The 26,328-nt window shown below is 45.2% G+C and overlaps 1 protein-coding gene across 3 annotated transcripts in view; it reads right to left on the bottom strand.

Moving 5' to 3' along the window:
* Positions 1–480: 480 nt before the first annotated feature.
* LOC115125658 (chromodomain-helicase-DNA-binding protein 7-like) overlaps positions 481–26,328 on the bottom strand; it is a 152,249-nt gene continuing 126,401 nt past the window's right edge. For 2 of the 3 annotated variants that reach the window (XM_065005809.1, XM_065005810.1), the window contains exons 31-38: positions 9,182–9,339; positions 6,632–6,865; positions 6,188–6,355; positions 5,426–5,656; positions 4,146–4,355; positions 3,718–3,861; positions 3,320–3,424; positions 481–3,122 (exon numbers count right to left, since the gene is read on the bottom strand). In XM_065005809.1, coding sequence (XP_064861881.1) covers positions 2,151–3,122; positions 3,320–3,424; positions 3,718–3,861; positions 4,146–4,355; positions 5,426–5,656; positions 6,188–6,355; positions 6,632–6,865; positions 9,182–9,339 — 2,222 coding nt within the window. In that variant the 3' untranslated portion in view covers positions 481–2,150. The remainder of the gene's footprint in view (positions 3,123–3,319; positions 3,425–3,717; positions 3,862–4,145; positions 4,356–5,425; positions 5,657–6,187; positions 6,356–6,631; positions 6,866–9,181; positions 9,340–26,328) is intronic. The other variant, XM_065005811.1, reaches the window with a different exon arrangement.

Genomic DNA, 26,328 nt, shown 5'->3' with positions numbered 1-26,328 from the left:
AACAGAGTTCACCCCTCCCCACTCGGACCACTCCCAGACAGTCCAAGCAAAATTCTTGCTTGCATCTGTTGAAAGACTATCATGAGGCATATGCCCCAGTAAGAACCCAAGTTCATGACCCTTAGGACTCAATGACTGCGGTCAAATTCTCAAATGGCCTCATTACATCCATATTGGCTCCTTCTCATGACTATAAAGATAAGACTAATTAGGGTTGTATGAGATTGCTTTCACCTTCTGATCAGGTGAGAGGAGAGCTGACAATCAGCCAAAGTCTACATCTCTAGGTAACTGTCCCCTTCTTTCTTAGGGTAGATGGATGGTGTCGCTGTTCTAGTGAATTGCAAAATTACAATATGTGCAGACAATTATTTTGCTATGAAATTAAATGTCTGACGTGATTCTTAAGTGAATGTCGTTGATTTTATTGAATCGTTAATGGATATTTGTAATAGACAGAGGCAATGAACACATTTGGCGTAAAGTGGTCCATCTGCACTTAGAAACCCTTTATTTTCAGATTCTGGGGTATTTACTTCATTTTCTGCTGCTTTCTGACAATATCACCACCATGAATCAACCAACGTCATTTAACACTCAAAATAGACATCTACATTTAATATCTAATTCCAAAACAGTCACAACAAGCACTCTGGGTTTGGTTTCCTAGGCGAATATCATGATTCACTTTTATTAAAAGCGTCATAACAGTTCATCATACGATGTTCCAAAAAAATAACAGACACAAAAAAACCCATTTACAACGTATGTCTGTAAACTTCAAGGTTAGTTAGAATTGAGGTAATGCTGTTCAGCTTGGTGGCTAAAAGAAACAAAAAGTCCATTCAAAGATAAAAGGTACCTGATTATTTTACTCTTACACCAGTGCATCATCAGGAATAGTGAGACGAATTGCTTGCAGAACGTTTTAATGTCATCATTTGTATGCAATTTCGTTTCTCTTTTTCACCAACACTTGTAGTTGTGTTTAAATGGGAGAGCGATGTTTGAAACATTCAAAAGCTGCCTTCGGTTATTGCTGTCTCACTCGCGTTGTGGGAGAGAGGATTCTCCTCTGCTCGGCTTTGTCAGTGTCAGACTAAAAACAGGCAGGAGACTCGGGGCCATCGGTCGCTGTGAAACTGGAAAACTGTTTCTATAACCGGTGTGACTTGGAAGAGTCAGACAATATGGGTGTTAATAGTAGACAGAAAACAGGTACTGAGAAGGGTAATGGGAGAAGAACGGTTGGAGGGTGACGGTAGGACCGTCAGGTTGGATTGTTAGAGTGTAAGACTACAGGAATAGACAGTCGGGTGTGTGTGGTCATCAGTGAGGGACTGGGAACAGTCAGGTTGGATTGTTAGAGTGTAAGATTACAGGAATAGACAGTCGGGTGTGTGTGGGTGTAGACGTGTGTGTGATCATCAGTGGGGGACTGGGAACAGTCAGGTTGGATTGTTAGAGTGTAAGACTACAGGAATAGACAGTCGGGTGTGTGGGTGTGATCATCAGTGAGGGACTGGGAACAGTCAGGTTGGATTGTTAGAGTGTAAGACTACAGGAATAGACAGTCGGGTGTGTGTGGGTGATCGTCAGTGAGGGACTGGGAACAGTCAGATTATTAGGCCATCTGATTTGTGAGAACTTCATCCTGCTCTTAAAAGCAGAACAGTACAACAGCAAAATCTAAATTACCCATGATCCTTTTCATCAGCAGCATATAGACAGACGCTTAATGCCGTTAAATTGCACGCCACTGGAGAGATACGAGATGCTACTTACTGTCACAATATCCACAAAAATATTTAATAATAAATGAACCAGAAAAGCAGCATAGCACTATTGGAACGATTAATTCCTATAATAATATTTGAGGAAATTTCCCATTTCATCTAGAATGCACCGTTCAGTGAACAAAGACCAAAAATAACACCCTTAAAATATCCGCAAAACTCTACTTCAGTTAGCTTTTTCCCTGACTATGCCATTAACAATACATTAAGAGCCTTTTAGCTACATATGCTCTCCCTGATTTAAATGTTTACCTGTGAAAGAAACAAAAACAATGAAAAAAAAAATGAAAAAACAAATTCATATGTTTGGATATCAAGTTGGTGGGGGGGGGTTCAAAGGCCAGTTAGATTCAGTCACTTCTCCTCCTCCTCAAGGGCATCCTCTCCTTCCTCCAGGTCTTCCGGTGAGTCGGCTTCCCCTGCCAATGCGGAGGTCTCATCTTCTAGCGCAGACGACTCTGCAGTCTTCTCCAGGCTCTCAGCTGAGTCACTGTCATCAGCAGTCTCTGGGTCTGCGGTAGGGGCAGCAGGGCAGTCCAGGGCAACCTGGCTGGGCTCCTTCTCCTGGCCCTGAGCTCCAGAGGCAACCCCCATGGCTCCAGCCATGGCACTCTGCAGGTCGGTCAGGGCAGTGGGGGGGAAGCCAGGCAGGGTGAGACCTCCCAGGCCAGGGGGCAGGAACATGTAGGGGGAAAAGAGCCCCGGGGCCATGGTGGAGAGCAGGAAGGGATTGAAGGCCAGGGAGTTAGCCGACATGCCGGAGGCGGCCATAGCGGCAGCAGCCACATTCAGAGCCGCAGCCTCCCCAATAGCCTTGCTCGACTCTTCCTCCTCCCCAGTGTCATCCTTCTCCTCATCCTGCTCTTCTCCACCCCCCCTGGCGTCTCTCTTCGATGTCTCGTCCGAATCGTCCTCGTTGTTGGTGCCATTGGAGGTTGCAGCATGGGAGGCTGCAGCCAGGTTGCTTGCGAACAGGCCTCCCAGGCCAAACATGTTGGGCAGAACGCCCATACCAGCCATGCCAGGCAGCATGAGAGGCAGCATGGCCGAGGAGTGTTTAGCGTTAGCCCCCCCCATGCCGGGGAAGCCCATGAGCTGCAGCTGCAGACTCTGGAGGCTCTGTAGGCCCTGCAAGCTGGTGAGGTCCATGCCTCCAAACAGGCCGTTTATCAGCAGGGGGTTAAGGCCCCCAGCGGATGCAGCCGAGGCAGCCGCTGTTGCCTTGGCTATCTCCGATTTGGGACGTCTTCCCCGACGACGGACGCCCTCCTCACGCACCAAGGGCCCAGTCAGGAGACGGTCGAACATGGCCTCAGGGAGGAAGCCCTAAGGAATGGAGAGGAGACCACAGTTAGTTTGACGTTACACTCATGGCAGTCAATGATAATTTAGCGATTAGGCATCAATTTGTATTCAAACATCAGAGTTCAAACTGCTTGTTGCAATTCCATCACATAGTCAAAATATAAAACAAGTGCGGATTGGAATCATTTGATGGCTAAACAGGAGGACAAATGACTCACCGATTGTTTGACAATGTCAGTCCAGTCTGGAGCGACGGCAAAATCTGAGTTCTCCAGGAGCCATCTGGGAAGATCCTTCATGGGAGGGGCCATGGCTCCACCCATCTGGGAAAGAAATGGAACAAAATGGTTCATAAGCTACCAATACCTTCTATGAAAAGACAAATTAGGTATTTGAAACTGTTGCTACACAGCGACCAATGCATTTGTGAAAATGGATTTGTACCGAAATGAGTCCAAACCTTTCTGTACCGAAATGAGCCCAATCCTTTCTGTACCGAAATGAGCCCATACCTTTCTGCACCGAAATGAGCCCATACCTTTCTGCACCGAAATGAGCCCATACCTTTCTGCACCGAAATGAGCCCATACCTTTCTGCACCGAAATGAGCCCATACCTTTCTTCCATTTCTCCGGTTGACCACGGGAACCCTCTCTTCTCCGGTGAGCGTGTTGATGTCGATCTTGTTGGGGTTCCGGCAGCGGTGTCTCTTTTGCTTGGGTTTGGGGAACTGGGAGGAGAGGAGAGTCTCCTCACTCTTCTACAGTGAGGCAGACGGGAGAAGGGACAGGGTTTAGGAACCATGACAGGACATCTGAGATTTGTTTATACTTTTTAGTATACTACAAACGTTACAAAATGGAATAGCTAAATGTTATATTTTGTAACCATAGTTGAATCACTGAAAGGGTTGTGGTAAGATTTGATTTAGGAAAGGGAACAGGGGGTTGAAGGTAAGGGGAAGTCATATTCCACATGAATGGATAGTTCCACTGGATAGGGAAATCTGATTATTATTGTATACAAAAAAAGTCTAGTACATACTGGTGTGTACGCAGTAGGCATGTCCATGGTGTATGTGGTGTGCTGTCTGAGCCAGTCACTCAGGTCTTTGTTAGAGGGGGTACCAGCCTCCCTGTCCTCCATAGCGCTGACAGAGGGGACACGGGCGGAGGTGCTGGGAATGTTGTGGCGGTGGGAACGTGGGGGCATCTGCAACCCCTCCACTGAAGCTTTGGTCCTCTCTGAATCCTCCTGTTGCGGGAAGGCAGGACAAACTCTGTTCATTACCATGTCAAATTAACTCATCATCTGTTCACTACCATGTCAAATTAAATCATAGAGTATTTGTGTGTGATTTATCTTTAATTTTTTAAATCAAATATATACTGAAAAGAATAAACGCAACATAAGCTATTTCAAAGATTTTATATAGCTCATAAGGAAATCAGTCAATTGAAATCAATTCATTAGACCCTAATCTATGGACTGGGAATACAGATATGCATCTGTTGGTCACAGATACCTTAAAAACAATTGGCCTCACAATGGGCCTCGTCATGGTATTTCTGCCCATCCCATAACCTCACCTCCACCATGAGGCACTCTGTTCACAACTTTGACATTAGAAAACCGCTCGCCCACACGATGCCATACACATGGTCTGCGGTTGAGGCCGGTTGGATGTACTGCCAAATTCTAAATCTACGTTGGAGGTGGCTTATGGTTGAGAAATGAATATTCAATTCTCTGGCAAAAGCTCTGGTGGACATTTCTGCAGTCAGCATGCCAATTGCACTCAACATTTTGGACATCACATTTTGGACATCTGTGGCATTGTGTTGTGTGACAAAACTGCATATTTTAGAGTGGCCTTTTATTGTCCCGAGCACAAGGTTTACCTGTGTAATGATCATGCTGTTTAATCAGCTTCTTTATATGCCATACATGTCAGGTGGATGGATTATCTTGGCAAAGATTAAATGCTCACTAACAGGGAAGTAAACAAATTTGTGCACTAAATTTGAGAGAAATAAGCTTTTTGTGATTATGGAATATTTATGGGATCATTTATTTCAGCTCGTGAAACATGGAACCAACACTTTACAGTTGCATTTTCCTTCAGTGTAATTTGATGTTTTCATTCCTATCAAATTTATTTGAATGTAGTTTAGCCTAATTGAGAAAGCATGCCTTTTGCCAAAAATATCCAATCTGTAAAATGTTCAGGGCATTTTACAAAAATGTTCAAAACTATATCCATCTGTGTATTTTCTTTATAGTTATTCACGTAACATGTATTTCTCTAGTAATGAGTCCTGTACCGTGGCTCCTCTCATGAACAGCAGCTCCAGCCCCTCCACATTTTTCCTGCGGCCCCGCCTCCTCCTGGTGGGCAGGTCAGCCTCAGCCAATGAGCAGTTGGCCCTGTGTCTGGAGGGTGTGGCCGCCTGCAGAAGCTCCATCTGTGCCTTGAGGGCAGCAGGTGACACCATGCTGCTGGAGTAGCTCACCGGGGACGGCGCTGAAGACTTTTGGTGCTGGTGCAGAATACCCTGGAAAAGAGAAACCAGTATGGAAACTTTTAGAGTAAACAAATAGATTAAAATACAATACCCGTAACAAAAATGGAAACTTTAATATAATACTTTACATAGTGCTTTACATATTTGATTAATTTATATAAATAGACGTTATGATAAATACATTTTAATGGCATCCATTTTACTCATACACATTTTATTACATTTTTATTTTACCTTTATTTAACTAGGAAAGTCAGTTAAGAACAAATTCTTATTTACAATGACGGCCTAGGAACAGTGGGTTAACTGCCTGTTCAGGGGCAGAACGACAGATTTGTACCTTGTCAGCTCGGGGGTTTGAACTTACAATCTTCTAGTTATTAGTCCAACGCTCTAACCACTAGGCTACCCTGCCGCACATGATATTTAAATTTAAATATTTAAAAATCAGGGACCTGACTCAAAACTATAATTTAAAAAATGATACAATGCAGTTGTAAAAAGTGAAGCATAATTCTCATTTCTGAATTTATGATTAATTCCTAATTCTAAATACTGTGCCTTGGTAAGATCCATGGCCTGGCTCTGGGACTCTGCAGTGTGAGATTCTCTGAGCTGGGCCACCATATCCATCAGGTTCCTGCGCTTGGCCGCACGCTCCGCCTCTATCTCCACCTTCCGCCGCCTGCGACGACGCTGCTTCGGCAATGATATGCTCAGAGCATCCTCCTATACGGAGGAAGGGAAGAAGAGAGGGAGGGATGATTAAGATGTGATCACAACAACAAAATCAATGAAAGTAAATTGCAATGATGTAAGGAATAAGTGTTTTTATGATTAATAAAGGAATATCTATTTACACACTGCATTAATACATTAACTTCAATCAATTTATTTTGAAGGATTAATATCTCAATAAAGTATGCAGTTAGAACAAACTAAACCTACTTTGGGAGGGTAGGGATAGTCTTCAGTTAGCGGTTTCGGGCCTAGCTAGCGACTTACATTAACCTGGGGCGAGAGGGTGAGGTCCTCGCTGCCACTGAAGTTGGTCTGAGCGGCCGCTGCCATCGACAGTTCGGCCAGGCTCTGCCTCGGCATGGGGCTTTCAGACATCATGGGGCCGGGGTATCCAGGCAACAGGCCCGGGAAGTCAAAGAACTGGCGTCGGTTGGCGGGCCACTTGCCCTTGATAACCGCATCGCAGATGTTGTCCATGCGATTGATCATGACACGGTCCTGGAAGGAGGGGACAGAATTAATTCTAGAGCAGGGTAGAAAACCACTAGTACTTTCATGATGGAGTGATGTCTGACTTGAACAAGTCTTTGCTTGTTTTCCAAAAATGTGTGTTATATCAATACAGAACTTAAAGGGAACTCATGGCTACCATTTTTATGTCTCTGTGTGCAGTTTGAAAAAAGTATGTGGAACCTGCTTGTCAAAAATCTCATTACAAAATCATGGATATTAATATGGAGTTGGTCTCCCCTTTGCTGTTACAACAGCCTTCACTCTTCTGTGAAGACTTTCTACTAGATGTTGGAACATTGCTGAGGGGACTTGCATCCATTCAGCCACAAGAGCATTAGTGAGGTCAGGAACTGATGTTGGGCGATTAGGCCTGGCTCGCAGTCGGCATTCCATTTCATCCCAAAGGTATTTTATGGGGTTGAGGTCAGTGCTCTGTGCAGGCACCTTATACCACCCACCACTGCGACTTGTATGCTCTAGTCGGCTGGCCCTCGCTACATATTCGTCGCCAGACCCACTGGCTCCAGGTCATCTACAAGTCCATGCTAGGTAAAGCTCCGCCTTATTTCAGTTCACTGGTCACGATGGCAACACCCATCCGTAGCACGCGCTCCAGCAGGTGTATCTCACTGATCATCCCTAAAGCCAACACCTCATTTGGCCGCCTTTCGTTCCAGTACTCTGCTGCCTGTGACTGGAACGAACTGCAAAAATCGCTGAAGTTGGAGACTTATCTCCCTCACCAACTTCAAACATCAGCTATCCGAGCAGCTAACCGATCGCTGCAGCTGTACATAGTCTATTGGTAAATAGCCCACCCATTTTCACCTACCTCATTCCCATACTGTTTTTATACTGTTTTTTATTTATTTATTTACTTTTCTGCACACCAATATCTCTACCTGTACATGACCATCTGATCATTTATCACTCCAGTGTTAATCTGCAAAATTGTATTATTCGCCTACCTCCTCATGCCTTTTGCACACATTGTATATAGACTGCCCCTTTTTTTCTACTGTGTTATTGACTTGTTAATTGTTTACTCCATGTGTAACTCTGTGTTGTCTGTTCACACTGCTATGCTTTATCTTGGCCAGGTCGCAGTTGCAAATGAGAACTTGTTCTCAACTAGCCTACCTGGTTAAATAAAGGTGAAATAAAAAATAAAATAAAATAAAAGGCCAGTCAAGTTCTTCCACACTGATCGACAAACCATTTCAGTATGGACCTCGCTTTGTGCACGGTGGCACTGTCATGCTGAAATAAGAAAAGACCCACCATAAAGTTGGAATCGTCTAGAATGTCATTGTATGCTGTGGCGTTAAGATTTCCATTCACTGGAACTAAGAGGTCTAGCCCGAATCATGAAAAACAGCCCCAGACCTTTATTTCCCATCCACCAAACTTTACAGTTGGCACTATGCATTGGGGCAGGTAGCGTTCTTCTGGCATCTGCCCAACCCAGATTTGTTCGGACTGCCAGATGGTGACGCATTATTCATCACTTCAGAGAACGCGTTTCCACTGCTCACAATAACAGCACTTATAGTTGACCGGGGCAGCTCTAGCAGGGCAGACATTTGAGGTGGCGGCATCCTATGATGGTGCCATGTTGAAAGTTGCTGCGTTCTCCAGTAAGGCCATTCTACTGCCAATGTTTCTCTATGGAGATTGCAAGGCATGCTAGCAGTTACGCTAATGCTAGTTAGCAACTTCCTTCAAACTGCAGACAGACATAAAAATGGTACCCACGAGTTCATCTGACTCCGGGGAAGTAGATAACCGGCTTCATGTCAAAATATTGAAGTATCCCTTTAACACTCTGTCCAATGAGTACTTTATGTACACCAAACATTAGGAACACCTTCCTAAAAATGAGTTACACACAATTTTTGTCTTGATAATTCACCCTCTGAATGTCACACACACTATCCATGTCTCAATTGTATCAAGGCTTAAAAATCCTTCTTTAACCTGTCTCCTCCCCTTCATCTACACTGATTGGTGGATTTAACAAGTGACATCAATAAGGGATCATAGATTTCACCTAAATCCACCTGATCAGTCTGTCACGGAATGAATAGGTGTTCTTAATGTTTTGTGCACTCAATGTATATAGTGTGCGCCTAACGTCCACTGACAGTTCCAACAATGTGTGTTTTTATATATTTGAATACATAGGTTGAAAAAAATGGTCAACATGACGGGTGTTTTCATTTGTGTTTTCATATAATTCACCACTACATTAATACATATGAGAATGTATATCTGACTGAATGTATGTCGTTTACTACCAACCTTGGGCCAGAAGGATGAGGTGGCTCTCTCCCGGAGGGCCGGGATGGCAGAGGGCTCTTCCTCGGGGCAGAACCCGTCGCGGGTCTCGTCTCTGGCTGTGGTGCTCAGTGAGGCGTTGCTCTCCTCGTCAAAGTTCTTCTGCTCTGAGGTGGCGCCTGCTGAAAATCAACAACAGTGCTTTGTCAATACCAGCCACAGGAGAATCTACAAATGGCTTCATATACAGTACTTCCTTAATACTAGACACAGCAGAATACTATGAGAACCATACAGTAAGTCCTCAATGCAAGCCTAAGCAGCCTAATTATACAAACACACAGCCATGTCCTTTCTAAATGCCATCTAAAGCAGACCAACTACACACTGCCACTAACTGTTGTGGCTGGATTCAACATAAAGCAGTAGACCCAACTACACACTGCCACTAACTGTTGTGGCTGGATTCAACATAAAGCAGTAGACCCAACTACACACTGCCACTAACTGTTGTGGCTGGATTCCAACTACACAGACCAACTACACACTGCCACTAACTGTTGTGGCTGGATTCAACATAAAGCAGTAGACCCAACTACAGCAGACCAACTACACACTGCCACTAACTGTTGTGGCTGGATTAAACATAAAGCAGTAGACCCAACTACAGCAGACCAACTACACACTGCCACTAACTGTTGTGGCTGGATTCAACATAAAGCACAACACAGACCCAACTACACACTGCCACTAACTGTTGTGGCTGGATTCAACATAAAGCAGTAGACCCTGGATTCTAAACCAACTACACACTGCCACTAACTGTTGTGGCTGGATTAAACATAAAGCAGTAGACCCAACTACAGCAGACCAACTACACACTGCCACTAACTGTTGTGGCTGGATTCAACATAAAGCAGTAGACCCAACTACAGCAGACCAACTACACACTGCCACTAACTGTTGTGGCTGGATTCAACATAAAGCAGTAGACCCAACTACACACTGCCACTAACTGTTGTGGCTGGATTCAACATAAAGCAGTAGACCCAACTACAGCAGACCAACTACACACTGCCACTAACTGTTGTGGCTGGATTCAACATAAAGCAGTAGACCCAACTACAGCAGACCAACTACACACTGCCACTAACTGTTGTGGCTGGATTCAACATAAAGCAGTAGACCCAACTACAGCAGACCAACTACACACTGCCACTAACTGTTGTGGCTGGATTCAACATAAAGCAGTAGACCCAACTACAGCAGACCAACTACACACTGCCACTAACTGTTGTGGCTGGATTCAACATAAAGCAGTAGACCCAACTACAGCAGACCAACTACACACTGCCACTAACTGTTGTGGCTGGATTCAACATAAAGCAGTAGACCCAACTAGAGACCAACTACACACTGCCACTAACTGTTGTGGCTGGATTCAACATAAAGCAGTAGACCCAACTACAGCAGACCAACTACACACTGCCACTAACTGTTGTGGCTGGATTCAACATAAAGCAGTAGACCCAACTACTACACACTGCCACTAACTGTTGTGGCTGGATTCAACATAAAGCAGTAGACCCAACTACAGCAGACCAACTACACACTGCCACTAACTGTTGTGGCTGGATTCAACATAAAGCAGTAGACCCAACTACAGCAGACCAACTACACACTGCCACTAACTGTTGTGGCTGGATTCAACATAAATAAATCAGCAGACCAACTACACACTGCCACTAACTGTTGTGGCTGGATTCAACATAAAGCAGTAGACCCAACTACACACTGCCACTAACTGTTGTGGCTGGATTCAACATAAAGCAGTAGACCCAACTACACACTGCCACTAACTGTTGTGGCTGGATTCAACATAAAGCAGTAGACCCAACTACAGCAGACCAACTACACACTGCCACTAACTGTTGTGGCTGGATTCAACATAAAGCAGTAGACCCAACTACAGCAGACCAACTACACACTGCCACTAACTGTTGTGGCTGGATTCAACATAAAGCAGTAGACCCATCTAAAGCAGACCAACTACACACTGCCACTAACTGTTGTGGCTGGATTCAACATAAAGCAGTAGACCCAACTACACACTGCCACTAACTGTTGTGGCTGGATTCAACATAAAGCAGTAGACCCAACTACACACTGCCACTAACTGTTGTGGCTGGATTCAACATAAAGCAGTAGACCCAACTACACACTGCCACTAACTGTTGTGGCTGGATTCTGGATTCAACATAAAGCAGTAGACCCAACTAAAGCAGACCAACTACACACTGCCACTAACTGTTGTGGCTGGATTCAACATAAAGCAGTAGACCCATCTAAAGCAGACCAACTACACACTGCCACTAACTGTTGTGGCTGGATTCAACATAAAGCAGTAGACCCAACTACAGCAGACCAACTACACACTGCCACTAACTGTTGTGGCTGGATTCAACATAAAGCAGTAGACCCAACTACACACTGCCACTAACTGTTGTGGCTGGATTCAACATAAAGCAGTAGACCCAACTACAGCAGACCAACTACACACTGCCACTAACTGTTGTGGCTGGATTCAACATAAAGCGGTAGACCCAACTACAGCAGACCAACACACTGCCACTAACTGTTGTGGCTGGATTCAACATAAAGCAGTAGACCCAACTACAGCAGACCAACTACACACTGCCACTAACTGTTGTGGCTGGATTCAACATAAAGCAGTAGACCCAACTACAGCAGACCAACTACACACTGCCACTAACTGTTGTGGCTGGATTCAACATAAAGCAGTAGACCCAACTACACACTGCCACTAACTGTTGTGGCTGGATTCAACATAAAGCAGTAGACCCAACTACACACTGCCACTAACTGTTGTGGCTGGATTCAACATAAAGCAGTAGACCCAACTACACAGACCAACTCAACACACTGCCACTAACTGTTGTGGCTGGATTCAACATAAAGCAGTAGAGCAGACCAACTACACACTGCCACTAACTGTTGTGGCTGGATTCAACATAAAGCAGTAGACAGGCAGACCAACTACACACTGCCACTAACTGTTGTGGCTGGATTCAACATAAAGCAGTAGACCCAACTACAGCAGACCAACTACACACTAGCCACTAACTGTTGTGGCTGGATTCAACATAAAGCAGTAGACCCAACTACACACTGCCACTAACTGTTGTGGCTGGATTCAACATAAAGCAGTAGACCCAACTACACACTGCCACTAACTGTTGTGGCTGGATTCAACATAAAGCAGTAGACCCAACTACAGCAGACCAACTACACACTGCCACTAACTGTTGTGGCTGGATTAAAACATAAAGCAGTAGACCCAACTACAGCAGACCAACTACACACTGCCACTAACTGTTGTGGCTGGATTCAACATAAAGCAGTAGACCCAACTACACACTGCCACTAACTGTTGTGGCTGGATTCAACATAAAGCAGTAGACCCAACTACACACTGCCACTAACTGTTGTGGCTGGATTCAACATAAAGCAGTAGACCAGCAGAACTACACACTGCCACTAACTGTTGTGGCTGGATTCAACATAAAGCAGTAGACCCAACTACACACTGCCACTAACTGTTGTGGCTGGATTCAACATAAAGCAGTAGACCCAACTACACACTGCCACTAACTGTTGTGGCTGGATTCAACATAAAGCAGTAGACCCAACTACAGCAGACCAACTACACACTGCCACTAACTGTTGTGGCTGGATTAAACATAAAGCAGTAGACCCAACTACAGCAGACCAACTACACACTGCCACTAACTGTTGTGGCTGGATTCAACATAAAGCAGTAGACCCAACTACAGCAGACCAACTACACACTGCCACTAACTGTTGTGGCTGGATTCAACATAAAGCAGTAGACCCAACTACACACTGCCACTAACTGTTGTGGCTGGATTCAACATAAAGCAGTAGAACTGGATTCAACATAAAGCAGACCCAACTACACACTGCCACTAACTGTTGTGGCTGGATTCAACATAAAGCAGTAGACCCAACTACACACTGCCACTAACTGTTGTGGCTGGATTCAACATAAAGCAGTAGACCCAACTACACACTGCCACTAACTGTTGTGGCTGGATTCAACATAAAGCAGTAGACCCAACTACACACTGCCACTAACTGTTGTGGCTGGATTCAACATAAAGCAGTAGACCCAACTACAGCAGACAACTACACACTGCCACTAACTGTTGTGGCTGGATTCAACATAAAGCAGTAGACCCAACTACAGCAGACCAACTACACACTGCCACTAACTGTTGTGGCTGGATTCAACATAAAGCAGTAGACCCAACTACACACTGCCACTAACTGTTGTGGCTGGATTCAACATAAAGCAGTAGACCCAACTACACACTGCCACTAACTGTTGTGGCTGGATTCAACATAAAGCAGTAGACCCAACTAAAGCAGACCAACTACACACTGCCACTAACTGTTGTGGCTGGATTCAACATAAAGCAGTAGACCCAACTACAGCAGACCAACTACACACTGCCACTAACTGTTGTGGCTGGATTCAACATAAAGCAGTAGACCCAACTACAGCAGACCAACTACACACTGCCACTAACTGTTGTGGCTGGATTCAACATAAAGCAGTAGACCCAATCTAAAGCAGACCAACTACACACTGCCACTAACTGTTGTGGCTGGATTCAACATAAAGCAGTAGACCCAACTACACACTGCCACTAACTGTTGTGGCTGGATTCAACATAAAGCAGTAGACCCAACTACACACTGCCACTAACTGTTGTGGCTGGATTCAACATAAAGCAGTAGACCCAACTACACACTGCCACTAACTGTTGTGGCTGGATTCAACATAAAGCAGTAGACCCAACTAAAGCAGACCAACTACACACTGCCACTAACTGTTGTGGCTGGATTCAACATAAAGCAGTAGACCCAACTACAGCAGACCAACTACACACTGCCACTAACTGTTGTGGCTGGATTCAACATAAAGCAGTAGACCCAACTACAGCAGACCAACACACTGCCACTAACTGTTGTGGCTGGATTCAACATAAAGCAGTAGACCCAACTACAGCAGACCAACTACACACTGCCACTAACTGTTGTGGCTGGATTCAACATAAAGCAGTAGACCCAACTACACACTGCCACTAACTGTTGTGGCTGGATTCAACATAAAGCAGTAGACCCAACTACACACTGCCACTAACTGTTGTGGCTGGATTCAACATAAAGCAGTAGACCCAACTACAGCAGACCAGACCCAACACACTGCCACTAACTGTTGTGGCTGGATTCAACATAAAGCAGTAGACCCAACTGGACAGCAGACCAACACACACTGCCACTAACTGTTGTGGCTGGATTCAACATAAAGCAGTAGACAGACCAACTACACACTGCCACTAACTGTTGTGGCTGGATTCAACATAAAGCAGACCCAACTACAGAGACCAACTACACACTGCCACTAACTGTTGTGGCTGGATTCAACATAAAGCAGTAGACCCAACTACAGCAGACCAACTACACACTGCCACTAACTGTTGTGGCTGGATTCAACATAAAGCAGTAGACCCAACTACAGCAGACCAACTACACACTGCCACTAACTGTTGTGGCTGGATTCAACATAAAGCAGTAGACCAACTACACACTGCCACTAACTGTTGTGGCTGGATTCAACATAAAGCAGTAGACCCAACTACAGCAGACCAACTACACACTGCCACTAACTGTTGTGGCTGGATTAAACATAAAGCAGTAGAGCAGACCAACTACACACTGCCACTAACTGTTGTGGCTGGATTCAACATAAAGCAGTAGACCCAACCCAGACTACACACTGCCACTAACTGTTGTGGCTGGATTCAACATAAAGCAGTAGAGACCAACTACACACTGCCACTAACTGTTGTGGCTGGATTCAACATAAAGCAGTAGACCCAACTACACACTGCCACTAACTGTTGTGGCTGGATTCAACATAAAGCAGTAGACCCAACTACACACTGCCACTAACTGTTGTGGCTGGATTCAACATAAAGCAGTAGACCCAACTACACACTGCCACTACCTGTTGTGGCTGGATTCAACATAAAGCAGTAGACCCAACTAAAGCAGACCAACTACACACTGCCACTAACTGTTGTGGCTGGATTCAACATAAAGCAGTAGACCCAACTACAGCAGACCAACTACACACTGCCACTAACTGTTGTGGCTGGATTCAACATAAAGCAGTAGACCCAACTACAGCAGACCAACTACACACTGCCACTAACTGTTGTGGCTGGATTCAACATAAAGCAGTAGACCCAACTACACACTGCCACTAACTGTTGTGGCTGGATTCAACATAAAGCAGTAGACCCAACTAAACAGCAGACCAACTACACACTGCCACTAACTGTTGTGGCTGGATTCAACATAAAGCAGTAGACCCAACTACAGCAGACCAACTACACACTGCCACTAACTGTTGTGGCTGGATTCAACATAAAGCAGTAGACAACCAACTACACACTGCCACTAACTGTTGTGGCTGGATTCAACATAAAGCAGTAGACCCAACTACACACTGCCACTAACTGTTGTGGCTGGATTCAACATAAAGCAGTAGACCCAACTACACACTGCCACTAACTGTTGTGGCTGGATTCAACATAAAGCAGTAGACCCAACTACAGCAGACCAACTACACACTGCCACTAACTGTTGTGGCTGGATTCAACATAAAGCAATAGACCCATCTAAAGCAGACCAACTACACACTGCCACTAACTGTTGTGGCTGGATTCAACATAAAGCAGTAGACCCAACTACACACTGCCACTAACTGTTGTGGCTGGATTCAACATAAAGCAGTAGACCCAACCAACTACACACTGCCACTAACTGTTGTGGCTGGATTCAACATAAAGCAGTAGACCCAACTACACACTGCCACTAACTGTTGTGGCTGGATTCAACATAAAGCAGTAGACCCAACTACAGCAGACCAACTACACACTGCCACTAACTGTTGTGGCTGGATTCAACATAAAGCAGTAGACCCAACTACACAGCAGACCAACTACACACTGCCACTAACTGTTGTGGCTGGATTCAACATAAAGCAGTAGACCCAACTACACACTGCCACTAACTGTTGTGGCTGGATTCAACATAAAGCAGTAGACCCAACTACAGCAGACCAACTACACACTGCCACTAACTGTTGTGGCTGGATTAAACATAAAGCAGTAGACCCAACTACAGCAGACCAACTACACACTGCCACTAACTGTTGTGGCTGGATTCAACATAAAGCAGTAGACCCAACTACAGCAGACCAACTACACACACTGCCACTAACTGTTGTGGCTGGATTCAACATAAAGCAGTAGACCCAACTAAAGCAGACCAACTACACACTGCCACTAACTGTTGTGGCTGGATTCAACATAAAGCAGTAGACCCAACTACACACTGCCACTAACTGTTGTGGCTGGATTCAACATAAAGCAGTAGACCCAACTACACACTGCCACTAACTGTTGTGGCTGGATTCAACATAAAGCAGTAGACCCAACTACACACTGCCACTAACTGTTGTGGCTGGATTCAACATAAAGCAGTAGACCCAACTACAGCAGACCAACTACACACTGCCACTAACTGTTGTGGCTGGATTCAACATAAAGCAGTAGACCCAACTACAGCAGACCAACTACACACTGCCACTAACTGTTGTGGCTGGATTCAACATAAAGCAGTAGACCCAACTACACACTGCCACTAACTGTTGTGGCTGGATTCAACATAAAGCAGTAGACCCAACTACAGCAGACCACTACACACTGCCACTAACTGTTGTGGCTGGATTCAACATAAAGCAGTAGACCCATCTAAAGCAGACCAACTACACACTGCCACTAACTGTTGTGGCTGGATTCAACATAAAGCAGTAGACCCAACTACACACACTGCACACTGCCACTAACTGTTGTGGCTGGATTCAACATAAAGCAGTAGACCCAACTACAGCAGACCAACTACACACTGCCACTAACTGTTGTGGCTGGATTCAACATAAAGCAGTAGACCCAACTACACACTGCCACTAACTGTTGTGGCTGGATTCAACATAAAGCAGTAGACCCAACTAAAGCAGACCAACTACACACTGCCACTAACTGTTGTGGCTGGATTCAACATAAAGCAGTAGACCAACTACACACTGCCACTAACTGTTGTGGCTGGATTCAACATAAAGCAGTAGACCCAACTACAGCAGACCAACTACACACTGCCACTAACTGTTGTGGCTGGATTCAACATAAAGCAGTAGACCCATCTACAGCAGACCAACTACACACTGCCACTAACTGTTGTGGCTGGATTCAACATAAAGCAGTAGACCCAACTACACACTGCCACTAACTGTTGTGGCTGGATTCAACATAAAGCAGTAGACCCAACTACACACTGCCACTAACTGTTGTGGCTGGATTCAACATAAAGCAGTAGACCCAACTACAGCAGACCAACTACACACTGCCACTAACTGTTGTGGCTGGATTCAACATAAAGCAGTAGACCCAACTACAGCAGACCAACTACACACTGCCACTAACTGTTGTGGCTGGATTCAACATAAAGCAGTAGACAACTGTGGCAGCAGACCAACTACACACTGCCACTAACTGTTGTGGCTGGATTAAACATAAAGCAGTAGACCCAACTACAGCAGACCAACTACACACTGCCACTAACTGTTGTGGCTGGATTCAACATAAAGCAGTAGACCCAACTACAGCAGACCAACTACACACTGCCACTAACTGTTGTGGCTGGATTCAACATAAAGCAATAGACCCATCTAAAGCAGACCAACTACACACTGCCACTAACTGTTGTGGCTGGATTCAACATAAAGCAGTAGACCCAACCCAACTACACACTGCCACTAACTGTTGTGGCTGGATTCAACATAAAGCAGTAGACCCAACTACACACTGCCACTAAGCAGACCATAAAACTACACACTGCCACTAACTGTTGTGGCTGGATTCAACATAAAGCAGTAGACCCAACTACAGCAGACCAACTACACACTGCCACTAACTGTTGTGGCTGGATTCAACATAAAGCAGTAGACCCAACTACACACTGCCACTAACTGTTGTGGCTGGATTCAACATAAAGCAGTAGACCCAACTACAGCAGACCAACTACACACTGCCACTAACTGTTGTGGCTGGATTCAACATAAAGCAGTAGACCCAACTACAGCAGACCAACTACACACTGCCACTAACTGTTGTGGCTGGATTCAACATAAAGCAGTAGACCCAACTACACACTGCCACTAACTGTTGTGGCTGGATTCAACATAAAGCAGTAGCCACTAACTGTTGTGGCTGGATTCAACATAAAGCCCAACTACACACTGCCACTAACTGTTGTGGCTGGATTCAACATAAAGCAGTAGACCCAACTACAGCAGACCAACTACACACTGCCACTAACTGTTGTGGCTGGATTCAACATAAAGCAGTAGACCCAACTACAGCAGACCAACTACACACTGCCACTAACTGTTGTGGCTGGATTCAACATAAAGCAGTAGACCCAACTACAGCAGACCAACTACACACTGCCACTAACTGTTGTGGCTGGATTCAACATAAAGCAGTAGACCCAACTACAGCAGACCAACTACACACTGCCACTAACTGTTGTGGCTGGATTCAACATAAAGCAGTAGACCCAACTAAAGCAGACCAACTACACACTGCCACTAACTGTTGTGGCTGGATTCAACATAAAGCAGTAGACCCAACTACAGCAGACCAACTACACACTGCCACTAACTGTTGTGGCTGGATTCAACATAAAGCAGTAGACTAAAGCAGACCAACTACACACTGCCACTAACTGTTGTGGCTGGATTCAACATAAAGCAGTAGACCCAACTACACACTGCCACTAACTGTTGTGGCTGGATTCAACATAAAGCAGTAGACCCAACTACAGCAGACCAACTACACACTGCCACTAACTGTTGTGGCTGGATTCAACATAAAGCAGTAGACCAACTACACACTGCCACTAACTGTTGTGGCTGGATTCAACATAAAGCAGTAGACCCAACTACAGCAGACCAACTACACACTGCCACTAACTGTTGTGGCTGGATTCAACATAAAGCAGTAGACCTAAAGCAACTACACACTGCCACTAACTGTTGTGGCTGGATTCAACATAAAGCAGTAGACCCAACTACACACTGCCACTAACTGTTGTGGCTGGATTCAACATAAAGCAGTAGACCCAACTACAGCAGACCAACTACACACTGCCACTAACTGTTGTGGCTGGATTCAACATAAAGCAGTAGACCCAACTACAGCAGACCAACTACACACTGCCACTAACTGTTGTGGCTGGATTCAACATAAAGCAGTAGACCCAACTACAGCAGACCAACTACACACTGCCACTAACTGTTGTGGCTGGATTCAACATAAAGCAGTAGACCCAACTACACACTGCCACTAACTGTTGTGGCTGGATTCAACATAAAGAGGTAGACCCAACTACACACTGCCACTAACTGTTGTGGCTGGATTCAACATAAAGCAGTAGACCCAACTACACACTGCCACTAACTGTTGTGGCTGGATTCAACATAAAGCAGTAGACCCAACTACACACTGCCACTAACTGTTGTGGCTGGATTCAACATAAAGCAGTAGACCCAACTACAGCAGACCAACTACACACTGCCACTAACTGTTGTGGCTGGATTCAACATAAAGCAGTAGACCCAACTACAGCAGACCAACTACACACTGCCACTAACTGTTGTGGCTGGATTCAACATAAAGCAGTAGACCCAACTACACACTGCCACTAACTGTTGTGGCTGGATTCAACATAAAGCAGTAGACCCAACTACAGCAGACCAACTACACACTGCCACTAACTGTTGTGGCTGGATTAAACATAAAGCAATAGACCCATCTAAAGCAGACCAACTACACACTGCCACTAACTGTTGTGGCTGGATTCAACATAAAGCAGTAGACCCAACTACACACTGCCACTAACTGTTGTGGCTGGATTCAACATAAAGCAGTAGACCCAACTACAGCAGACCAACTACACACTGCCACTAACTGTTGTGGCTGGATTAAACATAAAGCAGTAGACCCAACTACAGCAGACCCAACTGCCACTAACTGCCACTAACTGTTGTGGCTGGATTCAACATAAAGCAGTAGACCCAACTACACACTGCCACTAACTGTTGTGGCTGGATTCAACATAAAGCAGTAGACCCAACTAAAGCAGACCAACTACACACTGCCACTAACTGTTGTGGCTGGATTCAACATAAAGCAGTAGAACCAACTACACACTGCCACTAACTGTTGTGGCTGGATTCAACATAAAGCAGTAGACCCAACTACAGCAGACCAACTACACACTGCCACTAACTGTTGTGGCTGGATTCAACATAAAGCAGTAGACCCAACTACAGCAGACCAACTACACACTGCCACTAACTGTTGTGGCTGGATTAAACATAAACTACAGTAGACCAACTACACACTGCCACTAACTGTTGTGGCTGGATTCAACATAAAGCAGTAGACCCAACTACACACTGCCACTAACTGTTGTGGCTGGATTCAACATAAAGCAGTAGACCCAACTACAGCAGACCATAAAGCAGTAGACCCATTAAAGCAGACTACACACTGCCACTAACTGTTGTGGCTGGATTCAACATAAAGCAGTAGACCCAACTACAGCAGACCACACTGCCACTAACTGTTGTGGCTGGATTCAACATAAAGCAGTAGAGCAGACCAACTACACACTGCCACTAACTGTTGTGGCTGGATTCAACATAAAGCAGTAGACCCAACTACACACACTGCCACTGCCACTAACTGTTGTGGCTGGATTCAACATAAAGCAGTAGACCCAACTACAGCAGACCAACTACACACTGCCACTAACTGTTGTGGCTGGATTCAACATAAAGCAGTAGACCCAACTAACAGCAGACCAACTACACACTGCCACTAACTGTTGTGGCTGGATTCAACATAAAGCAGTAGACCCAACTACACACTGCCACTAACTGTTGTGGCTGGATTCAACATAAAGACCCAACTACACAGCCACTAAGATTCAACCAGTAACTACACACTGCCACTAACTGTTGTGGCTGGATTCAACATAAAGCAGTAGAACCAACTACACACTGCCACTAACTGTTGTGGCTGGATTCAACATAAAGCAGTAGACCCAACTACAGCAGACCAACTACACACTGCCACTAACTGTTGTGGCTGGATTCAACATAAAGCAGTAGACCCAAGCTACACACTGCCACTAACTGTTGTGGCTGGATTCAACATAAAGCAGTAGACCCAAACAGCAGACCAACTACACACTGCCACTAACTGTTGTGGCTGGATTCAACATAAAGCAGTAGAGCAGACCAACTACACACTGCCACTAACTGTTGTGGCTGGATTCAACATAAAGCAGTAGACCCAACTAGCAGACCACTACACACTGCCACTAACTGTTGTGGCTGGATTCAACATAAAGCAGTAGACCCAACTACAGCAGACCAACTACACACTGCCACTAACTGTTGTGGCTGGATTCAACATAAAGCAGTAGACCCAACTACACACTGCCACTAACTGTTGTGGCTGGATTCAACATAAAGCAGTAGACCCAACTACACACTGCCACTAACTGTTGTGGCTGGATTCAACATAAAGCAGTAGACCCAACTAAAGCAGACCAACTACACACTGCCACTAACTGTTGTGGCTGGATTCAACATAAAGCAGTAGACCCAACTAACAGCAGACCAACTACACACTGCCACTAACTGTTGTGGCTGGATTCAACATAAAGCAGTAGACCCAACTACACACTGCCACTAACTGTTGTGGCTGGATTCAACATAAAGCAGTAGACCCAACTACACACTGCCACTAACTGTTGTGGCTGGATTCAACATAAAGCAGTAGACCCAACTACAGCAGACCAACTACACACTGCCACTAACTGTTGTGGCTGGATTCAACATAAAGCAGTAGACCCAACTACAGCAGACCAACTACACACTGCCACTAACTGTTGTGGCTGGATTCAACATAAAGCAGTAGACCCAACTACACACTGCCACTAACTGTTGTGGCTGGATTCAACATAAAGCAGTAGACCCAACTACACACTGCCACTAACTGTTGTGGCTGGATTCAACATAAAGCAGTAGAACCAACTACACACTGCCACTAACTGTTGTGGCTGGATTCAACATAAAGCAGTAGACCCAACTACAGCAGACCAACTACACACTGCCACTAACTGTTGTGGCTGGATTCAACATAAAGCAGTAGACCCAACTACAGCAGACCAACTACACACTGCCACTAACTGTTGTGGCTGGATTCAACATAAAGCAGTAGACCCAACTACACACTGCCACTAACTGTTGTGGCTGGATTCAACATAAAGCAGTAGACCCAACTACAGCAGACCAACTACACACTGCCACTAACTGTTGTGGCTGGATTCAACATAAAGCAGTAGACCCATCTAAAGCAGACCAACTACACACTGCCACTAACTGTTGTGGCTGGATTCAACATAAAGCAGTAGACCCAACTACACACTGCCACTAACTGTTGTGGCTGGATTCAACATAAAGTAGACCCAACTACACACTGCCACTAACTGTTGTGGCTGGATTCAACATAAAGCAGTAGAACCAACTACACACTGCCACTAACTGTTGTGGCTGGATTCAACATAAAGCAGTAGACCCAACTACAGCAGACCAACTACACACTGCCACTAACTGTTGTGGCTGGATTCAACATAAAGCAGTAGAGCAGACCAACTACACACTGCCACTAACTGTTGTGGCTGGATTCAACATAAAGCAGACCCAACTAAAGCAGACCAACTACACACTGCCACTAACTGTTGTGGCTGGATTCAACATAAAGCAGTAGACCCAACTACAGCAGACCAACTACACACTGCCACTAACTGTTGTGGCTGGATTCAACATAAAGCAGTAGACCCAACTACACACTGCCACTAACTGTTGTGGCTGGATTCAACATAAAGCAGTAGAACCAACTACACACTGCCACTAACTGTTGTGGCTGGATTCAACATAAAGCAGTAGACCCAACTACAGCAGACCAACTACACACTGCCACTAACTGTTGTGGCTGGATTAAACATAAAGCAGTAGACCCAACTACAGCAGACCAACTACACACTGCCACTAACTGTTGTGGCTGGATTCAACATAAAGCAGTAGACCCAACTACACACTGCCACTAACTGTTGTGGCTGGATTCAACATAAAGCACACTGCCACTAACTGTTGTGGCTGGATTCAACATAAAGCAGTAGACCCAACTACACACTGCCACTAACTGTTGTGGCTGGATTCAACATAAAGCAGTAGACCCAACTACACACTGCCACTAACTGTTGTGGCTGGATTCAACATAAAGCAGTAGACCCAACTACAGCAGACCAACTACACACTGCCACTAACTGTTGTGGCTGGATTCAACATAAAGCAGTAGACCCAACTACAGCAGACCAACTACACACTGCCACTAACTGTTGTGGCTGGATTCAACATAAAGCAGTAGACCCAACTACACACTGCCACTAACTGTTGTGGCTGGATTCAACATAAAGCAGTAGACCCAACTACACACTGCCACTAACTGTTGTGGCTGGATTCAACATAAAGCAGTAGACCCAACTACAGCAGACCAACTACACACTGCCACTAACTGTTGTGGCTGGATTAAACATAAAGCAGTAGACCCAACTACAGCAGACCAACTACACACTGCCACTAACTGTTGTGGCTGGATTCAACATAAAGCAGTAGACCCAACTACAGCAGACCAACTACACACTGCCACTAACTGTTGTGGCTGGATTCAACATAAAGCAGTAGACCCATCTAAAGCAGACCAACTACACACTGCCACTAACTGTTGTGGCTGGATTCAACATAAAGCAGTAGACCCAACTACACACTGCCACTAACTGTTGTGGCTGGATTCAACATAAAGCAGTAGACCCAACTACACACTGCCACTAACTGTTGTGGCTGGATTCAACATAAAGCAGTAGAACCAACTACACACTGCCACTAACTGTTGTGGCTGGATTCAACATAAAGCAGTAGACCCAACTACAGCAGACCAACTACACACTGCCACTAACTGTTGTGGCTGGATTCAACATAAAGCAGTAGACCCAACTACAGCAGACCAACTACACACTGCCACTAACTGTTGTGGCTGGATTCAACATAAAGCAGTAGACCCAACTACACACTGCCACTAACTGTTGTGGCTGGATTCAACATAAAGCAGTAGACCCAACTACAGCAGACCAACTACACACTGCCACTAACTGTTGTGGCTGGATTAAACATAAAGCAGTAGACCCAACTACAGCAGACCAACTACACACTGCCACTAACTGTTGTGGCTGGATTCAACATAAAGCAGTAGACCCAACTACACACTGCCACTAACTGTTGTGGCTGGATTCAACATAAAGCAGTAGACCCAACTACACACTGCCACTAACTGTTGTGGCTGGATTCAACATAAAGCAGTAGACCCAACTACAGCCAACTACACACTGCCACTAACTGTTGTGGCTGGATTCAACATAAAGCAGTAGACCCAACTACAGCAGACCAACTACACACTGCCACTAACTGTTGTGGCTGGATTCAACATAAAGCAGTAGACCCAACTACAGCAGACCAACTACACACTGCCACTAACTGTTGTGGCTGGATTCAACATAAAGCAATAGACCCATCTAAAGCAGACCAACTACACACTGCCACTAACTGTTGTGGCTGGATTCAACATAAATAAAGCAGCAGACCAACTACACACTGCCACTAACTGTTGTGGCTGGATTCAACATAAAGCAGTAGACCCAACTACACACTGCCACTAACTGTTGTGGCTGGATTCAACAAAAGCAGCAGACCAACTACACACTGCCACTAACTGTTGTGGCTGGATTCAACATAAAGCAGTAGACCCAACTACAGCAGACCAACTACACACTGCCACTAACTGTTGTGGCTGGATTCAACATAAAGCAGTAGACCCAACTACAGCAGACCAACTACACACTGCCACTAACTGTTGTGGCTGGATTCAACATAAAGCAGTAGACCCAACTACACACTGCCACTAACTGTTGTGGCTGGATTCAACATAAAAGCAGTAGACAGCAGACCAACTACACACTGCCACTAACTGTTGTGGCTGGATTAAACATAAAGCAATAGACCCATCTAAAGCAGACCAACTACACACTGCCACTAACTGTTGTGGCTGGATTCAACATAAAGAGGTAGACCCAACTACACACTGCCACTAACTGTTGTGGCTGGATTCAACATAAAGCAGTAGACCCAACTACAGCAGACCAACTACACACTGCCACTAACTGTTGTGGCTGGATTCAACATAAAGCAGTAGACCCAACTACAGCAGACCAACTACACACTGCCACTAACTGTTGTGGCTGGATTCAACATAAAGCAGTAGACCCAACTACACACTGCCACTAACTGTTGTGGCTGGATTCAACATAAAGCAGTAGACCCAACTAAAGCAGACCAACTACACACTGCCACTAACTGTTGTGGCTGGATTCAACATAAAGCAGTAGAACCAACTACACACTGCCACTAACTGTTGTGGCTGGATTCAACATAAAGCAGTAGACCCAACTACAGCAGACCAACTACACACTGCCACTAACTGTTGTGGCTGGATAAAACATAAAGCAGTAGACCCAACTACAGCAGACCAACTACACACTGCCACTAACTGTTGTGGCTGGATTCAACATAAAGCAGTAGACCCAACTACACACTGCCACTAACTGTTGTGGCTGGATTCAACATAAAGCAGTAGACCCAACTACACACTGCCACTAACTGTTGTGGCTGGATTCAACATAAAGCAGTAGACCCAACTACAGCAGACCAACTACACACTGCCACTAACTGTTGTGGCTGGATTAAACAT

Source organism: Oncorhynchus nerka, linkage group LG20, assembly GCF_034236695.1.
Source record: "Oncorhynchus nerka isolate Pitt River linkage group LG20, Oner_Uvic_2.0, whole genome shotgun sequence".
In the NCBI taxonomy this organism is placed as follows: Eukaryota; Metazoa; Chordata; class Actinopteri; order Salmoniformes; family Salmonidae; genus Oncorhynchus; species Oncorhynchus nerka.
This window is presented reverse-complemented; position numbering and strand designations above follow the sequence as displayed.